At 60.9% G+C, this 11,826-nt stretch overlaps 5 protein-coding genes across 5 annotated transcripts; 2 read left to right on the top strand and 3 right to left on the bottom strand.

Annotated features, from left to right (window-relative positions):
- Positions 1-961: 961 nt before the first annotated feature.
- Positions 962-1,461, top strand: PHACADRAFT_66820 (uncharacterized protein; the record flags this gene model as incomplete). The annotated part of the gene is made up of 2 exons (XM_007396262.1): positions 962-1,122; positions 1,179-1,461. Coding segments are annotated over 2 exons (444 nt in total), but the record flags the coding sequence as incomplete, so codon positions are not given.
- Positions 1,462-2,433: 972 nt separating this feature from the next.
- PHACADRAFT_257040 (uncharacterized protein) lies at positions 2,434-4,154 on the top strand. The gene has a single exon (XM_007396261.1). The coding sequence runs from the start codon at positions 2,462-2,464 to the stop codon at positions 3,992-3,994; it is 1,533 nt and encodes a 510-aa protein (XP_007396323.1). The 5' UTR covers positions 2,434-2,461; the 3' UTR covers positions 3,995-4,154.
- A 653-nt stretch (positions 4,155-4,807) lies between these two features.
- On the bottom strand, positions 4,808-7,360 carry PHACADRAFT_257036 (uncharacterized protein). The gene is made up of 2 exons (XM_007396260.1): positions 6,855-7,360; positions 4,808-6,730 (listed from the first exon to the last, which is right to left on the bottom strand). Exon 2 carries the CDS (start codon positions 6,662-6,664, stop codon positions 5,231-5,233), a length of 1,434 nt encoding a protein of 477 aa, XP_007396322.1. The 5' UTR covers positions 6,665-6,730; positions 6,855-7,360; the 3' UTR covers positions 4,808-5,230.
- Positions 7,361-8,765: 1,405 nt separating this feature from the next.
- PHACADRAFT_257034 (uncharacterized protein) lies at positions 8,766-9,852 on the bottom strand. The gene is made up of 4 exons (XM_007396259.1): positions 9,812-9,852; positions 9,641-9,759; positions 9,340-9,590; positions 8,766-9,286 (listed from the first exon to the last, which is right to left on the bottom strand). The coding sequence occupies exons 1-4, from the start codon at positions 9,819-9,821 to the stop codon at positions 9,085-9,087; spliced, it is 582 nt and encodes a 193-aa protein (XP_007396321.1). The 5' UTR covers positions 9,822-9,852; the 3' UTR covers positions 8,766-9,084.
- A 272-nt stretch (positions 9,853-10,124) lies between these two features.
- PHACADRAFT_257033 (uncharacterized protein) lies at positions 10,125-11,163 on the bottom strand (the record flags this gene model as incomplete). The annotated part of the gene is made up of 3 exons (XM_007396258.1): positions 10,125-10,141; positions 10,355-10,489; positions 10,552-11,163. Coding segments are annotated over 2 exons (747 nt in total), but the record flags the coding sequence as incomplete, so codon positions are not given.
- Between the last annotated feature and the right edge of the window lie 663 nt (positions 11,164-11,826).

The following is an 11,826-nucleotide window of genomic DNA, read 5'->3' as shown; positions in this document are numbered from 1 at the left end:
GGACGGCGTACAGGCAGCGCTTCCGAGCTGTAGTATTTCCCGGTCCATTCTAGATGATTCAAAGGAACAACCCGCCTCGGCTGAGGAAGAACCGTCCATCGAGAACCTCGACGTGGGATCCATAGCGCAGCATGCTATGCGGTGCATGCCATCACTCCAATTCATCGCCATTGGTTGTGCGGTCCCAGTCAGAAGACAAGTGTTCGAAGTTACCAACAGCGAAGACGGTTCCCAGAACGGCAAGGTGTTGGTTGAGCTGGTAGCGGGATGCGCGGGATGGAAGAAATTTCACGAGTCGGTCATGTATAAGCCGTGGTGGGGCGCAGATTGTTCTTGGTATTGGGACGAGTAGACGTACAGCAATCGCAGCACGCCTGCTGGAATTCACGTCTCGCTCATGACGATCATGATACCGAGAGTGCATAGCAAAAGCAGAGCCCGGGACTCATGAGTATTCATATCTCGACGATCTTAAGACCAGACGCGCGGACAGCACAGACACGAGGGGAAGACTGGCGTCTTGAAGTCAGTTTGAAAGCGTGGAGCTACTTAAGCTTCGAAGTTTCAAATCCGCCGCCGCGGACGGGCGCTCTCAATCAACGATTAAGCTCTGGCTCCTTCGTCCACCACTTCGAATCCATTCAAGTTTGATGAAGCACACTCATGCCTGCAAGCAGTAAAAGAAACGCAGCTGATGCATTGGCAGACCAACGCGCTGGCAAAAAGGGCAAAACCATCTATACAGCCATCGGGTGGTGGGCCAAGTTCATCGCGCGGACCGACTCCCGCGGCACGATCATCGACCAAGGCGACCGATGCCACGAAGGATTCGAAGCGTGAGATCAACGTCGACACTCCGGAGCCTGTCATTCAACGCAACAAAAAGAAGAACGGCCAGCGCAAAGCAACTGCGCCTCCCGCAGGTGGCGGGCCTGGTGCCGCCGCCAAGGCCGCGCACCGCAAGCTCGCGCCGCCTCGTCCGTTCCCTACCGTGCCCATGTCTGTCTCTGCCACTGGCCCACGCTCTGCGCACATCGAAGGCAATGATTACATATGCATCACACGCAAGACATCGCTGGGCGCATACCTCAGACGGTGCAAAGGTGTGATGCTGAAAGCTGGGTGCGTGCCAGTGGCGAGTAGTCAGTATATGTCATGGGACTAACGAGCGGATTCAGACACAAGACGCTGCATCTTCACGCCATGGGAGCTGCGATACCGCACCTGGTGCAGCTGTCCGTGTCTCTGCCGGGAATACTGTCGTATAATTCAGAAGAGATCGAGACGGAGGTGGTCACGGGCACGGTCAAGGGTCAAGACGAAGTGATTCCGGAGGACTCGGGTGGAGACATCTCGATTCGGTCGCGAGGCAAGTCGACGCTGAGTGTCATTATGAAGATTGCGGACGGCAAAGACGAGGGAGCACATACAGGCAAAGGGAAGACGAAGCCCAAGAGCGGAACTTCGGATGTCAGGATGGGTGATTGAGGGAAGTGGAGGCGGGGTGGTCAGAATGGCGAGAATAAGCGGGAGGCTGGAGAAGGCGATGTGCCAGAGCGGGTGGTCTTTTGAGCCGAGGATGAGGAGGTGAAGTGAAGTGGTGCGTCTTTAAGCTTTAGGCCCGGCACTCTGCAGGCTCAGCATTCAAAGGCTGCTCATACTAAACCTGTGGGATTTGCAGCAACTGGCCGTTTCCTTGCTTGCATGCCTTTATCTGTAATTTTTCACGTGGCTCACATCTGTTACGACCGCGGGTTGCATCCAGCCTTGATATCTCCACACTTGTCTGCTGAGATCCAGGTGCATGTTTTCATGTTGTCGCCAGGGCGGATTTTTGCATCACACGCAAGCTTGTACGCAAGTCACGTTCCCGCGTGCGTGACGTGATATTGATTACGAGGGCCATTGTGCGTAAGCCCTCAGGCGCCTCGAGTAAAAGTCTTCATACCTTTGGGGTCAAAGCTTGATCGCTGCTTTGCACAGAAATTTTCATGCTTTGTTCACCTTTGATTGTGTCGTAATAATATAGCTTTAGCTTCAGATGCTGTCTCCTTGGGCCACCCAGTTGACGGTTAAATCCACGGCGGCCGGGGGACAAAAGCTTGAGGATGTTGTTGCATCCACACTACTCCTCATCGTCTCCCATGTAGCTATTACCACCGACTGATCTTATGGTTCGTGGCACGCCGCCGGTACGTGAGAGTTGGGACTCCCGCAGTAGGACGCGGCTGCTAAGCCTCGAATACAGCACCGGACAGAGACGCTGGACCGCGACAGCTGCCTAATCCAGCGAAAAGCCCCAAGCCACGTGGTGATGCCACTGCCGGCCGGGTACACGAGTGCGATCGGCACAACTCCTTCCGCACTCCAAAAGGCGGCCCAGAGCTGCAGCTGCCCTCACTCAGCGACCACCACCACCACCACCACCACCGTCGAACGACTCTCAGAGTACTGTTCGACAATGCAGCTCGCGTCGTCGGGCCTGCGTGCCCTCCGCGGGCACCAGCCTCACACCCTCGGCAACCCCTCCAGGTCGCTACACACCCCCGCACACCTCCCCCGCCCCGCCCCGGCGGCGCGGCCCACAGGCTCCAGCGTCCAAGCCCTCTTCAGGCACGCCCGCACCTTCCTCTCGACCGTCGCCGGGCACCTCACCGCCCCGGGGGCCTTCGCGCCGCCGCCACACGCCGCGCACGGCTCGCGCTCGCTCCTCGAGCACGCGCACCGCTTCCCGTCCGTCCAACAGCGCCTCCCGTCCGCGACGCGCCTCACGCTCGCGCGGCCGCTCGGCGCACCCTCGCTGCCGCGCGCCCCCGCCGCGGTCCCGCGGAGCATGTTCGACGTCGGCCTCGGCACCGCGCGCGCCTTCTCCACTGCGCGCCCCCTCTTTGACAACCTCGCGCAGAACGTGCCCGTCACCGGCCGCGCGTTCTGGGAGGCCGACTGGGACGTGAGGGTGCAGAAGGACAGGGAGCGCGCGAGGATGCGGAAGTACCAGAAGGAGGAGGAGACTCAGCAGAGGAGGGCGCGCGGAGAGATGCTGTCGCAGCCCGTCCGCGCCGCACGACAGGCTGCGGCTGCAGAGGCCGAGACTGCTGACGACGCAGAGATCCGCGCGGAGCTCGACAGGTACTTTCCCGTGCTCGCCGACGAGGTGGTGACCTACCTGCTCGTCCCACTCGCGCCGACGCCGACCGCGCGCCTGCCTCTAGCATTGACGCCGCCAGCGCACAACGCACACCACCCGCTGCTACCGCTGCCACACCTCGCGGCGATGCACCACGTGCACGACACGCACGCGCTGCGCGTCTCGACGGTGTTCGCGCGGCTGGACGCGGCGCGCGTGTTCGACGCACCCGGCGTCTCGACGTCCGCGTACGGCGACCGCAGCGGGCTCTGCACCGTGCTCGAGGTCCGGTTCGCGGGCTGGACGCAGGCGCGCGTGCGGGGCGTCCTCGGCGAGGCCGGCACGGGCTGGTGCGTCCTCGAGGAGGTCCGCGAGCACGACCCCGGCGACGTGGCGACCGAGGCCGGCGTGGACGACGCCCTGTCTTCTGAGACGTCGGGCTTCGATGTCGACTCTCCGCTGGAAGCTGCGATCGACCCGGCGGCGTCGTTCGTGCTCCCCACCCTCGATTTCTCTGCGTCCTTTGTCCGGGAGACGGACGAGTGGGCGCGCGCCGCTGCGCCGCCGCCGACACCACCCGGGCTGGCAGACCTCGTGTTCCACAACGCGTGGGCCGCCGCCGAGCGCGAGCATGACGGCGACGGCGACAGCACGTCAGACGGCTTGTCGGACTTGTCTGACTCTGTGTCCGACATTGACATGGACGGCTCCGCCTGGGGCGGCTCGTTCGCTCCCTCGCGGCGCTCGTCGTTCGGGGCCTCTGCGTCATCGCACGACAGTTGGACGGCGCTGGGCTTGAGCTCGGGTTTTGCTGGACGGATGGAGCACGACACCCGGTTCGAGGAACCTCGTGAAGCCATGTTCTAGTCTCTCTTTTTTCTTTCTTTTGTATCTCTCGTCTCTCTCTGTATTCTACACACGTCTGTCTGCGATCATGCTCTGCAACACGATGTATATCTCTGACTGAAGTCGCTGCGTCGCCGCTGTCCGCAGCCCCTCGAAGCGGGCGCCAGCTGCGGCAAGCCCCGCGCCACGACGCAGCCTTTTTTTTCTTTCAAGGCCACGCAGCAGTCTGTCTCGTTTTTTGTCTCAGCTCGCGACCGACCACGTCGCTCTTGCACCGTTTTCCCCAGTCGTCCATCCTCCAAAAAAAAAAAAAAAAAAAAAAAAACCCCTGCGATATTTCTGACAGCGATGCGCGCCCAGAGCTGAGCTGTGGAAAAGGCCCATGACAGGAGGCTCAGCCCTCGCCAAAACGAGCATATATTGTCCATGACGTATCCATCTCGGTGAACCCGGCCCCCTCACACCAAGATTTCGAACAACCGCACACGACGCACCAACACCGCCGCTTGCGACTAGCAAGGCCATTAATTGCCCGCGCGTTCCAGATCGCACATCTCCTGCACTTCACGCCCGCACCAGCACTCGCAGTCGCTCGAATGCGGCTTTTGACAGCTCCCAGGTCAGCCGACCCACGCGCGCCAGCTCGGTTTCTCCGGGTGGGTCACCAACAGGGGGCCCAGACCCCCTACCAGCTTTCTCGAACACGCCCGGGTCTCTCACCGGGCAGCGATCACACGCGCACGCGCACACAGAGCGCTGCAAGAGTGGTGTTACAGCGACGGAGGCGCGCGACAGATGCATACGAGATACAATAAGGTAGACAGAATGCGTGCAGGGGGGCTGAGCAGGGTGCAAATGATGAGGGCTAGCGTGGGGTTCACAGACAGAGAGAAGGAGACAATGCAAGTATGGGGACGATGACGTGTGCATCCGAGAGTGTGTGAGTGGGAGAGAGTCCATGAAGTGTAGCAACACCGAAAGCGAAAAACAAAAACAAAAACAAAAAAAATGGAGAGCATATATGCGCGGGTCAAGGTGACAGCAGAAAGTAGTGGGGGTGCCTCCAGCCATGACGGCGAGGCAACAAACCCAGAGAGCGAGCGAGCGAGCGAGCAGGGATCCTGCCCTACACTGGCCATCACGGTGAGCCGACAGACGTAACCGCGCCGACATGCCCCAGCACTGACCATAACAGACGCAGCAGACGCACGGCACGGCCCCCTTTACAGTTTGCGTCGAGCAAGCGGTGGCACAGGCTCATGCGGGGCTCTCAAAGCTCATCTGCCACAGGTCGCACCTGTCGCCCGAGACGAGCTGCATGCCGGCAAAGACCCGCTTGCCCTCGAGCACGTCGATGCGCCGCAGGCCCTGCTGCCGCACGTACTCGTCCAGGAGCGGCGCGTCCCGGCAGCGCTGCGCGAACGCCTCCACCACCCGCCGCCGCGTCTCCTCGCCCTCGAGCAGCCGCGCGCACTCGCGCTCCGTCAGCGGCGTGTGCAGCATGTCGTACACCGCGTCGAACACGTCTCCACACGTGACGCCCTTCGGGTTCCACACGACGATGTCCGGCCAGTGCCGCAGCTGCGCGCACCGCAGCGTCATCCGCGTCAGCCGCACGCCCTCCACCGCCGCCTTGCAAAAGTCGCGCTCCAGCATCTCCGTCCCCGCAGCCGCGCCCCCGCCCGTGTGCCGCTTGATCAGGTACACCGGCAGCCCCGCGTCGAACCGCACGTACCGCCCAGGCGCCGCGCGAGGCGGCAGCAGCTGCCAGTGCAGCCCGAACGGCGCCGCCGTGGGCAGCGGCACCGGCGTCGGCGGCTGCGACGGCAGCTCGCTCGGGGCCAGCAGCGAGGTGTCCACGGGCGTCGGGCCTGTCGGCTTCAAAATGCCCTTCTTCGGTGGCGGCGGCGCCCGCTTCGCGGTCGCGGTCGCGCCTGCCCTGTCCGTCGCCCGCGACGCCGACCGGACGCGCGGCGTCTGGGGCTCTCCTGCGGGCTCTCGTGGCGGCACCACGCACGGCGGGGTGTCTGCTCGCGCCTGGGAAGCAGACGCCCGGCGGGGCTTGGATGATGGTGCGTGGCCCGTCTTCATTGGGGAGTCCGTTCGCTCCGGCCTGTGCGAAGTGGAAGGAGGCCTCGGCCGCTGCTGGTGCTGCCCCACCTGTGGCGTCATCGCCCGAGGTTTGTCCTTCGCGGCCGCCGTCCGTTGTTCCGAGGGGGACGGGCGGTGCGGCGGAGGCACGACGACGTCCATCGAGGCCGCCCTCGTCCGTGCTGGCCGCGCCGGCTTCGGCGCGGGCTCAGGCGAGGCGACGTTCTTCCAGCCCTGCTCCATCAGCGACGGCGCGGTCTTCCATCGTGGCGTCGGCGCGACGAGCTCGGGTGCCTGGGGCGCCGTGCAGGACGGGGTCTTGGGAGGCTTGGGCGGCGGGGACGACGCGACGACCGTGGGCGTGGACGATCGGGAGAGGAGGGACGGGATGCGGCGCCGCTTGACGGGCGTCCCCGGCGAGGGCGTGTGGCCGCTGCTGGACGACGACGAGCCGTCGTCCACGTAGCTCGCCGCCACATTGAGGGTGAGCTTCACGGGGGCAGGTGAATCTACCTCGGGGAGAGGTATCCTGCCGATCTTGGGTGCGGTCGGAGTCGAAACGATGTCGAGCTTCCCTCTCAGACGATCCAAGAGGCCCATCGTGGAGCGGGTCGTTCGTTAGAGTGTCGTGACTGGTGGTCGTAAGCGGAAAGGGAGAGAGGAGAGCTGGCGAGGGGAGATGGGAAAAAGTGGGAAGCAAGGAGCGCAGAGGCGTGGTGGGGGCCAGATCACAGGGAGATGCGGCAGGTCGGTGACGCTTGCTCGGGAGCGAGCTGGACGAATCACTCACCAGTCTCTCTCCAGGGGCTTGTCGTTGTGAGCAGTCCTGCAACCGATGTTGTCCAGGATGTCCTCCCGTCCTCGACAACGCACCTCGCTGTCGGAGCACGCTCCCAAGCGCGGATAAGCGGGCGAGACGGCCAGCAGCGGAGGCAGATCGAGGAGGTATGGGGGCAAGGGAGGCGTATCATCGTCGTGCCCTCACTGCCAACATGAGGCAGCCCACGCACATGGTGCTGGCCTTTTCCCCCAGCGCCTACACGCGCGCTCCCCGGAATGGAAGCCCGCTCCCACATTGCTATTTAGCTGTATTTGCCCCTGTGGGTGCCCCAGCTCCCCCGACCACCCGCCGTTCTCGCCGCCTCACTGAGACCGAGGCACGAGACGGCCATTTTCTGCGCGCACACCGAGCTGCTCTTCCGCTCCAGCGAGCACCGGCCCGCACCAACTAGGTGCATCAGGCGCGAAATGAGCATGAGGCGGGTCCACCCCACAATCGACCTTCTCCGGCACACCCTTCCCCCCTCTCCTGCCTGCCTCGTGCAGACAACTCGAGCAACCATACCCACCGAGTGCCCTGCATGCAGCAACCCCTTCCCGTCGCGCCGGGTGCGTGCCCATGGGCCCGATCGAAAACTCTTCTCCAGATTCGTCGCCTGATTATCGGATCGGTTGCCAGAGGCCGATGCACGCCCCTTGAGATTTCCATGCAGATTTTAGGATTGGCTTAATGTCGGTTAGTTCCATTGCTGCTTCCTTCCTGGCAGGCATTTTTTAATCGTGAGCCGTCGTGCTGGCCCACGCCGCTGCTTCCTTTTTTCATAGCGAACTCGCGGGCTCTCGCCAGATGCGAGATCCAAGGGATCGCCGAGCCTGCGCCATTTTTGGTGCTCGCTCGTGAAGCACCGGTTCGCGACGATGTGGCAATGCGGTTTCCACATACGGGCCCCAGGACCCGTCCTCCTCACAGATACCTGGCTGTACGCCACAGTATTCGGCCGTCGAAAACGGAGCGCTCGTACTCAGTCTCTCCACCCTCTGCGGCAGCAATATTAATAGGCACCCCGCTTCTCGAATTTCCGTGCCACCTTTCCATTGTGCGCGTGCTGCGTACCGCTCTGCATTGATTACTCTGTAGCGCCATGGAGTGCCGTTGCGTTCCCTCTGAAACGAACCTTAAGGACTGTCACGAGAACTGCTGTTTATCACATTGCGGCAGAAGCACGGTCACCGCACACCCCATTCGATAACGCAGACGCAACACATCTAGCTATGCGTCTCAGCCCAGCAAAGTGTTCCGCGTGAAGCGACAGCGACAGCTCCGACTCTTCTTCGGACTAGAACCAAGTATGCTTCTAGGTGTGTTCCTAGTACACCGAGCGGCGGGCGGCGAGCCGAGACCCGCGAGCGTCCACTGCCAGCCTGAGAATATCACGCAGGCAGGCTGAGGCAGCGCGTCCACAGTCGCTTATAGAGCAAGCCGCCAGCTCGGGGCTCGACCCCGAGCGACTGCCCGCCACGAGCGATGTGCGGCCCCTCAGATAACCTCCATGACCAAAAGCACGAGCGATGGACGTGGTCATGTGGTGGCGCAGATTGGAGCTGACGACTGACTTTTGACCGTGTCGTCCGTCTCGAACGCGGGTGTGCTGCTGCTGCTGCTGCAGAGACGCTTCGGGCCACAATCAGCCACGCGTCTGCTGCGGAGGGAGGGGACCGCGACCGTTGCGGAAAAAGTTGGAGAACATGTGTGTGGCAGATTGACGTTAGCAGGTGGCGCGCCTGCCAATGCGCAGTCGTATCAGAGCGCCTCATTTGACCTGGTATACAACAAGTCAACACTTGAGGTTGGGAAAACAGTAGCTGTGTAATACGAGACGCACATTGGCTGCGAAAACCGCAGCCACTGCCAGAGAAAGTCGGCAGACCTTGCAAAGGCAAACTGCCGGCACTGATAGCATGCAATATAATACGGCACATTGAAAAATCCGGAGCTCTATCGTCCCAGAAGAATAACGGTCTCGTGCAGTGTGAGCGATGATAGGCAAGACAAGAGACATGAGGTTCAAGGGGAGATGCATAGGCTTTCTGTTTGGGGTATGAGAGATGACGGGGGAAATATACCACCAAGCGCCAGTGACATGGAGCCAATAGAATGCGTGCGTCCCAATTTCAGGCAGAATATCCAAGAAAAAAAACCTTACGCGTGACGGCGCAGATATAATGTTCAGCACAAGTCCCTATTCCGCCATCTCTACAGCATTCTCTGCTGTCTCTGCTGCAGGCTCTGCAGTCTCTTGAGCAGCCTCAGCTGGAGCTTCATCGACCTTCTCGCCTTTGGCTTCACCATCAGCCTCGGCAGAGGTCTCAGCCTCAGGTGCTTCCGCGACCTCTTCATCTTCGCCTGGAGCATTCTTGCTGCCAATGACAGTCGCGTTGAACCTGCGCACCCACGGTTAGCGCCACGCCCACCAGACAAACGAACACCAACGCACGTCATCATGACCTGCACCTTCTCCATCTCTCCCGTCTCGTTGTTCTCCAGCTCGATAGTGACGCGTTTGGTGCCTTTCCAGCCGTAGCTGCCCGTGCTGAACGTCGTCGGCGCCAGCGACGTCTGGCCGATGAACCCCGGGTCCGTCTGTGCGATGTCCTTCGCGTCCTCTACCAGGACAGGCGGCGTGTGGGTGAGGTTCACGTGGATCGGGAGGGCCTTCGCCTTGAAGGCTGCAGCGCCTAGCGAGGCCTGCGGCGTGCTCAGCACGGGCACAACGCGTACAAAGACGGTTTGCGCACCTTGGAACCCCTCTTGGCTCCCTTCCCAGCAGCCTTGCCGTTCGCTGGCGCGTCGGTCTTCGCGACCTTGGAGCGCGTCGTGCGAGGCTCGGTTTCAGTAGCAGCGCGTTTCTGGCCGCCTACTCTCATCTGTCAGCGTGAGTTCCATCCTAGCATGCAGGAGCGACTCACGGGGAGGCATGTCGAGGTGTGTAGGATGGGCGTAGCGGTGAGAGATGTCGGGATACGAGCACGAAACGAACCTTAGTCGCGGCGCTCCACTTGGCCCTTATATGCAATTTCCAAATTCCCACCGTGGGCTTGACGACCTCCGTAAGCGACGTGACGTCACGCGCACGGGAGCGTGATTGTCCGTGGTGTGAAAAATCCGCCCGGAAGACACTGAGAAACGAGGGTGAAAAGATGGAGACATGAGACTGGATCTCTACCGACTAGTGCGGAGATATCGAGGCTGAGTGCAACCTGCGGCCGTAACGAGTGTGACGTGAACTGCGTGAAATACCGCAGACTAATACATGTGAGACGCGAGCGAGGACGTGTCAGGAGCCAGATTAACCCTATAAGCTCGGTATGAGCGACCACTCCTTGCAAGTATCAGGCCTAAAGGCCCACTATGTTGCTCCTCCTCCGCATCCTCAGCTCGAAAGACCACCCGCTCATCGCCCTCCCCGGCATCCCGCCCGCTCTTGCCACCATTCTCGCCACTCTGACCACCCGCCTCTGCTGCCGCTTCCCTACATCGCCCATCCTGGCATCCGAAGTTCCGCGCTTGGGCTTCTTCTTCCCCTTGCCTGTATGTGCTCCCTCGTCCTTCCCGTCCGCAATCTTCATAATGATACTCAGCGTCGACTTGCCTCGCGACCGAATCGAGATGTCTTCATCCGAGTCTTCCGGAATCACTTCATTTGAACCTCGACCGTGCCTGTCATCACCTCCGTCTCGACCTCTTCCGGGCCGTAAGGCAGTATTTCCGGCAGAGACACGGACAGCTGCACCAGATGCGGTATCGCAGCTCCCATGGCGTGAAGATGCAGCGTCTTGTGTCTGAATCCGCTCGTTAGTCCCATGGCATACTGACTTCTTGCCACTGGCACGCACCCAGCTTTCAGCGTCACACCTTTGCACCGTCTGAGGTATGCGCCCAGCGGTGTCTTGCGTGTGATGCATATGTAATTCTTGCCTTGGACATGCGCAGAACGTGGGCCAGTGGCAGAGACAGACATGGGCACGGTAGGGAACGGACGAGGTGGCGCGAGCTTGCGGTGCGTGGCCTTGGCGGCGGCGCCAGGCCCGCCACCTGCGGGAGGCGCAGTTGCTTTGCGCTTGCCGTTCTTCTTCTCGTGCCGAATGATAGGCTTCGGAGTGTCGACGTTGATCTCACGCTTCGAATCCTTCGTGGCATCGGTCGCCTTGGTCGATGATCGTGCCGCGGGAGTCGGTCCGCGCGATGAACTTGGCTCACCACCCGATGGCTGTATAGATAGTTTTGCCCTTTTTGCCAGCGCGTTGGTCTGCCAATGCATCAGCTGCATTTCTTTTACTGCTTGCAGGCATGAGTGTGCTTGTTCAAACTTGAATGGATTCGAAGTGGACGACGAAGGAGCCAGAGCTTAATCGTTAATTGAGAGCGCCCGTCCGCGGCGGGGGATTTGAAACTTCGAAGCTTAAGTAGCTCCACGCTTTCAAACTGACTTCAAGACGCCAGTCCCCCCCTCGTGTCTGTGCTGTCCGCGCGTCTGGTCTTAAGATCGTCGAGATATGAATACTCATGAGTCCCGGGCTCTGCTTTTGCTATGCACTCTCGGTATCATGATCGTCATGAGCGAGACGTGAATTCCAGCAGGCGTGCTGCGATTGCTGTACGTCTACTCGTCCCAATACCAAGAACAATCTGCGCCCCACCACGGCTTATACATGACCGACTCGTGAAATTTCTTCCATCCCGCGCATCCCGCTACCAGCTCAACCAACACCTTGCCGTTCTGGGAACCGTCTTCGCTGTTGGTAACTTCGAACACTTGTCTTCTGACTGGGACCGCACAACCAATGGCGATGAATTGGAGTGATGGCATGCACCGCATAGCATGCTGCGCTATGGATCCCACGTCGAGGTTCTCGATGGACGGTTCTTCCTCAGCCGAGGCGGGTTGTTCCTTTGAATCATCTAGAATGGACCGGGAAATACT

This window comes from Phanerochaete carnosa, assembly GCF_000300595.1.
Source record: "Phanerochaete carnosa HHB-10118-sp unplaced genomic scaffold PHACAscaffold_5, whole genome shotgun sequence".
Lineage (NCBI taxonomy): Eukaryota > Fungi > Basidiomycota > Agaricomycetes > Polyporales > Phanerochaetaceae > Phanerochaete > Phanerochaete carnosa.
The sequence above is the reverse complement of the archived record's forward strand: the minus strand, read 5'-3'. Positions and strand labels throughout refer to the sequence as shown.

Excerpts from the sequence above, each read along its gene's own strand:
- PHACADRAFT_257040 (XM_007396261.1), top strand. The coding sequence starts at position 2,462 with ATGCAGCTCGCGTCGTCGGGCCTGCGTGCCCTCCGCGGGCACCAGCCT.
- PHACADRAFT_257036 (XM_007396260.1), bottom strand. The coding sequence starts at position 6,664 with ATGGGCCTCTTGGATCGTCTGAGAGGGAAGCTCGACATCGTTTCGACT.
- PHACADRAFT_257034 (XM_007396259.1), bottom strand. Across the intron at positions 9,591-9,640 it reads GAGCCAAGAGGGGTTCCAAG|GCCTCGCTAGGCGCTGCAGC; the intron begins GTGCGCAAACCG and ends AGCACGCCGCAG. Across the intron at positions 9,287-9,339 it reads AAGGTGCAGGTCATGATGAC|GTTCAACGCGACTGTCATTG; the intron begins GTGCGTTGGTGT and ends GTGGGTGCGCAG.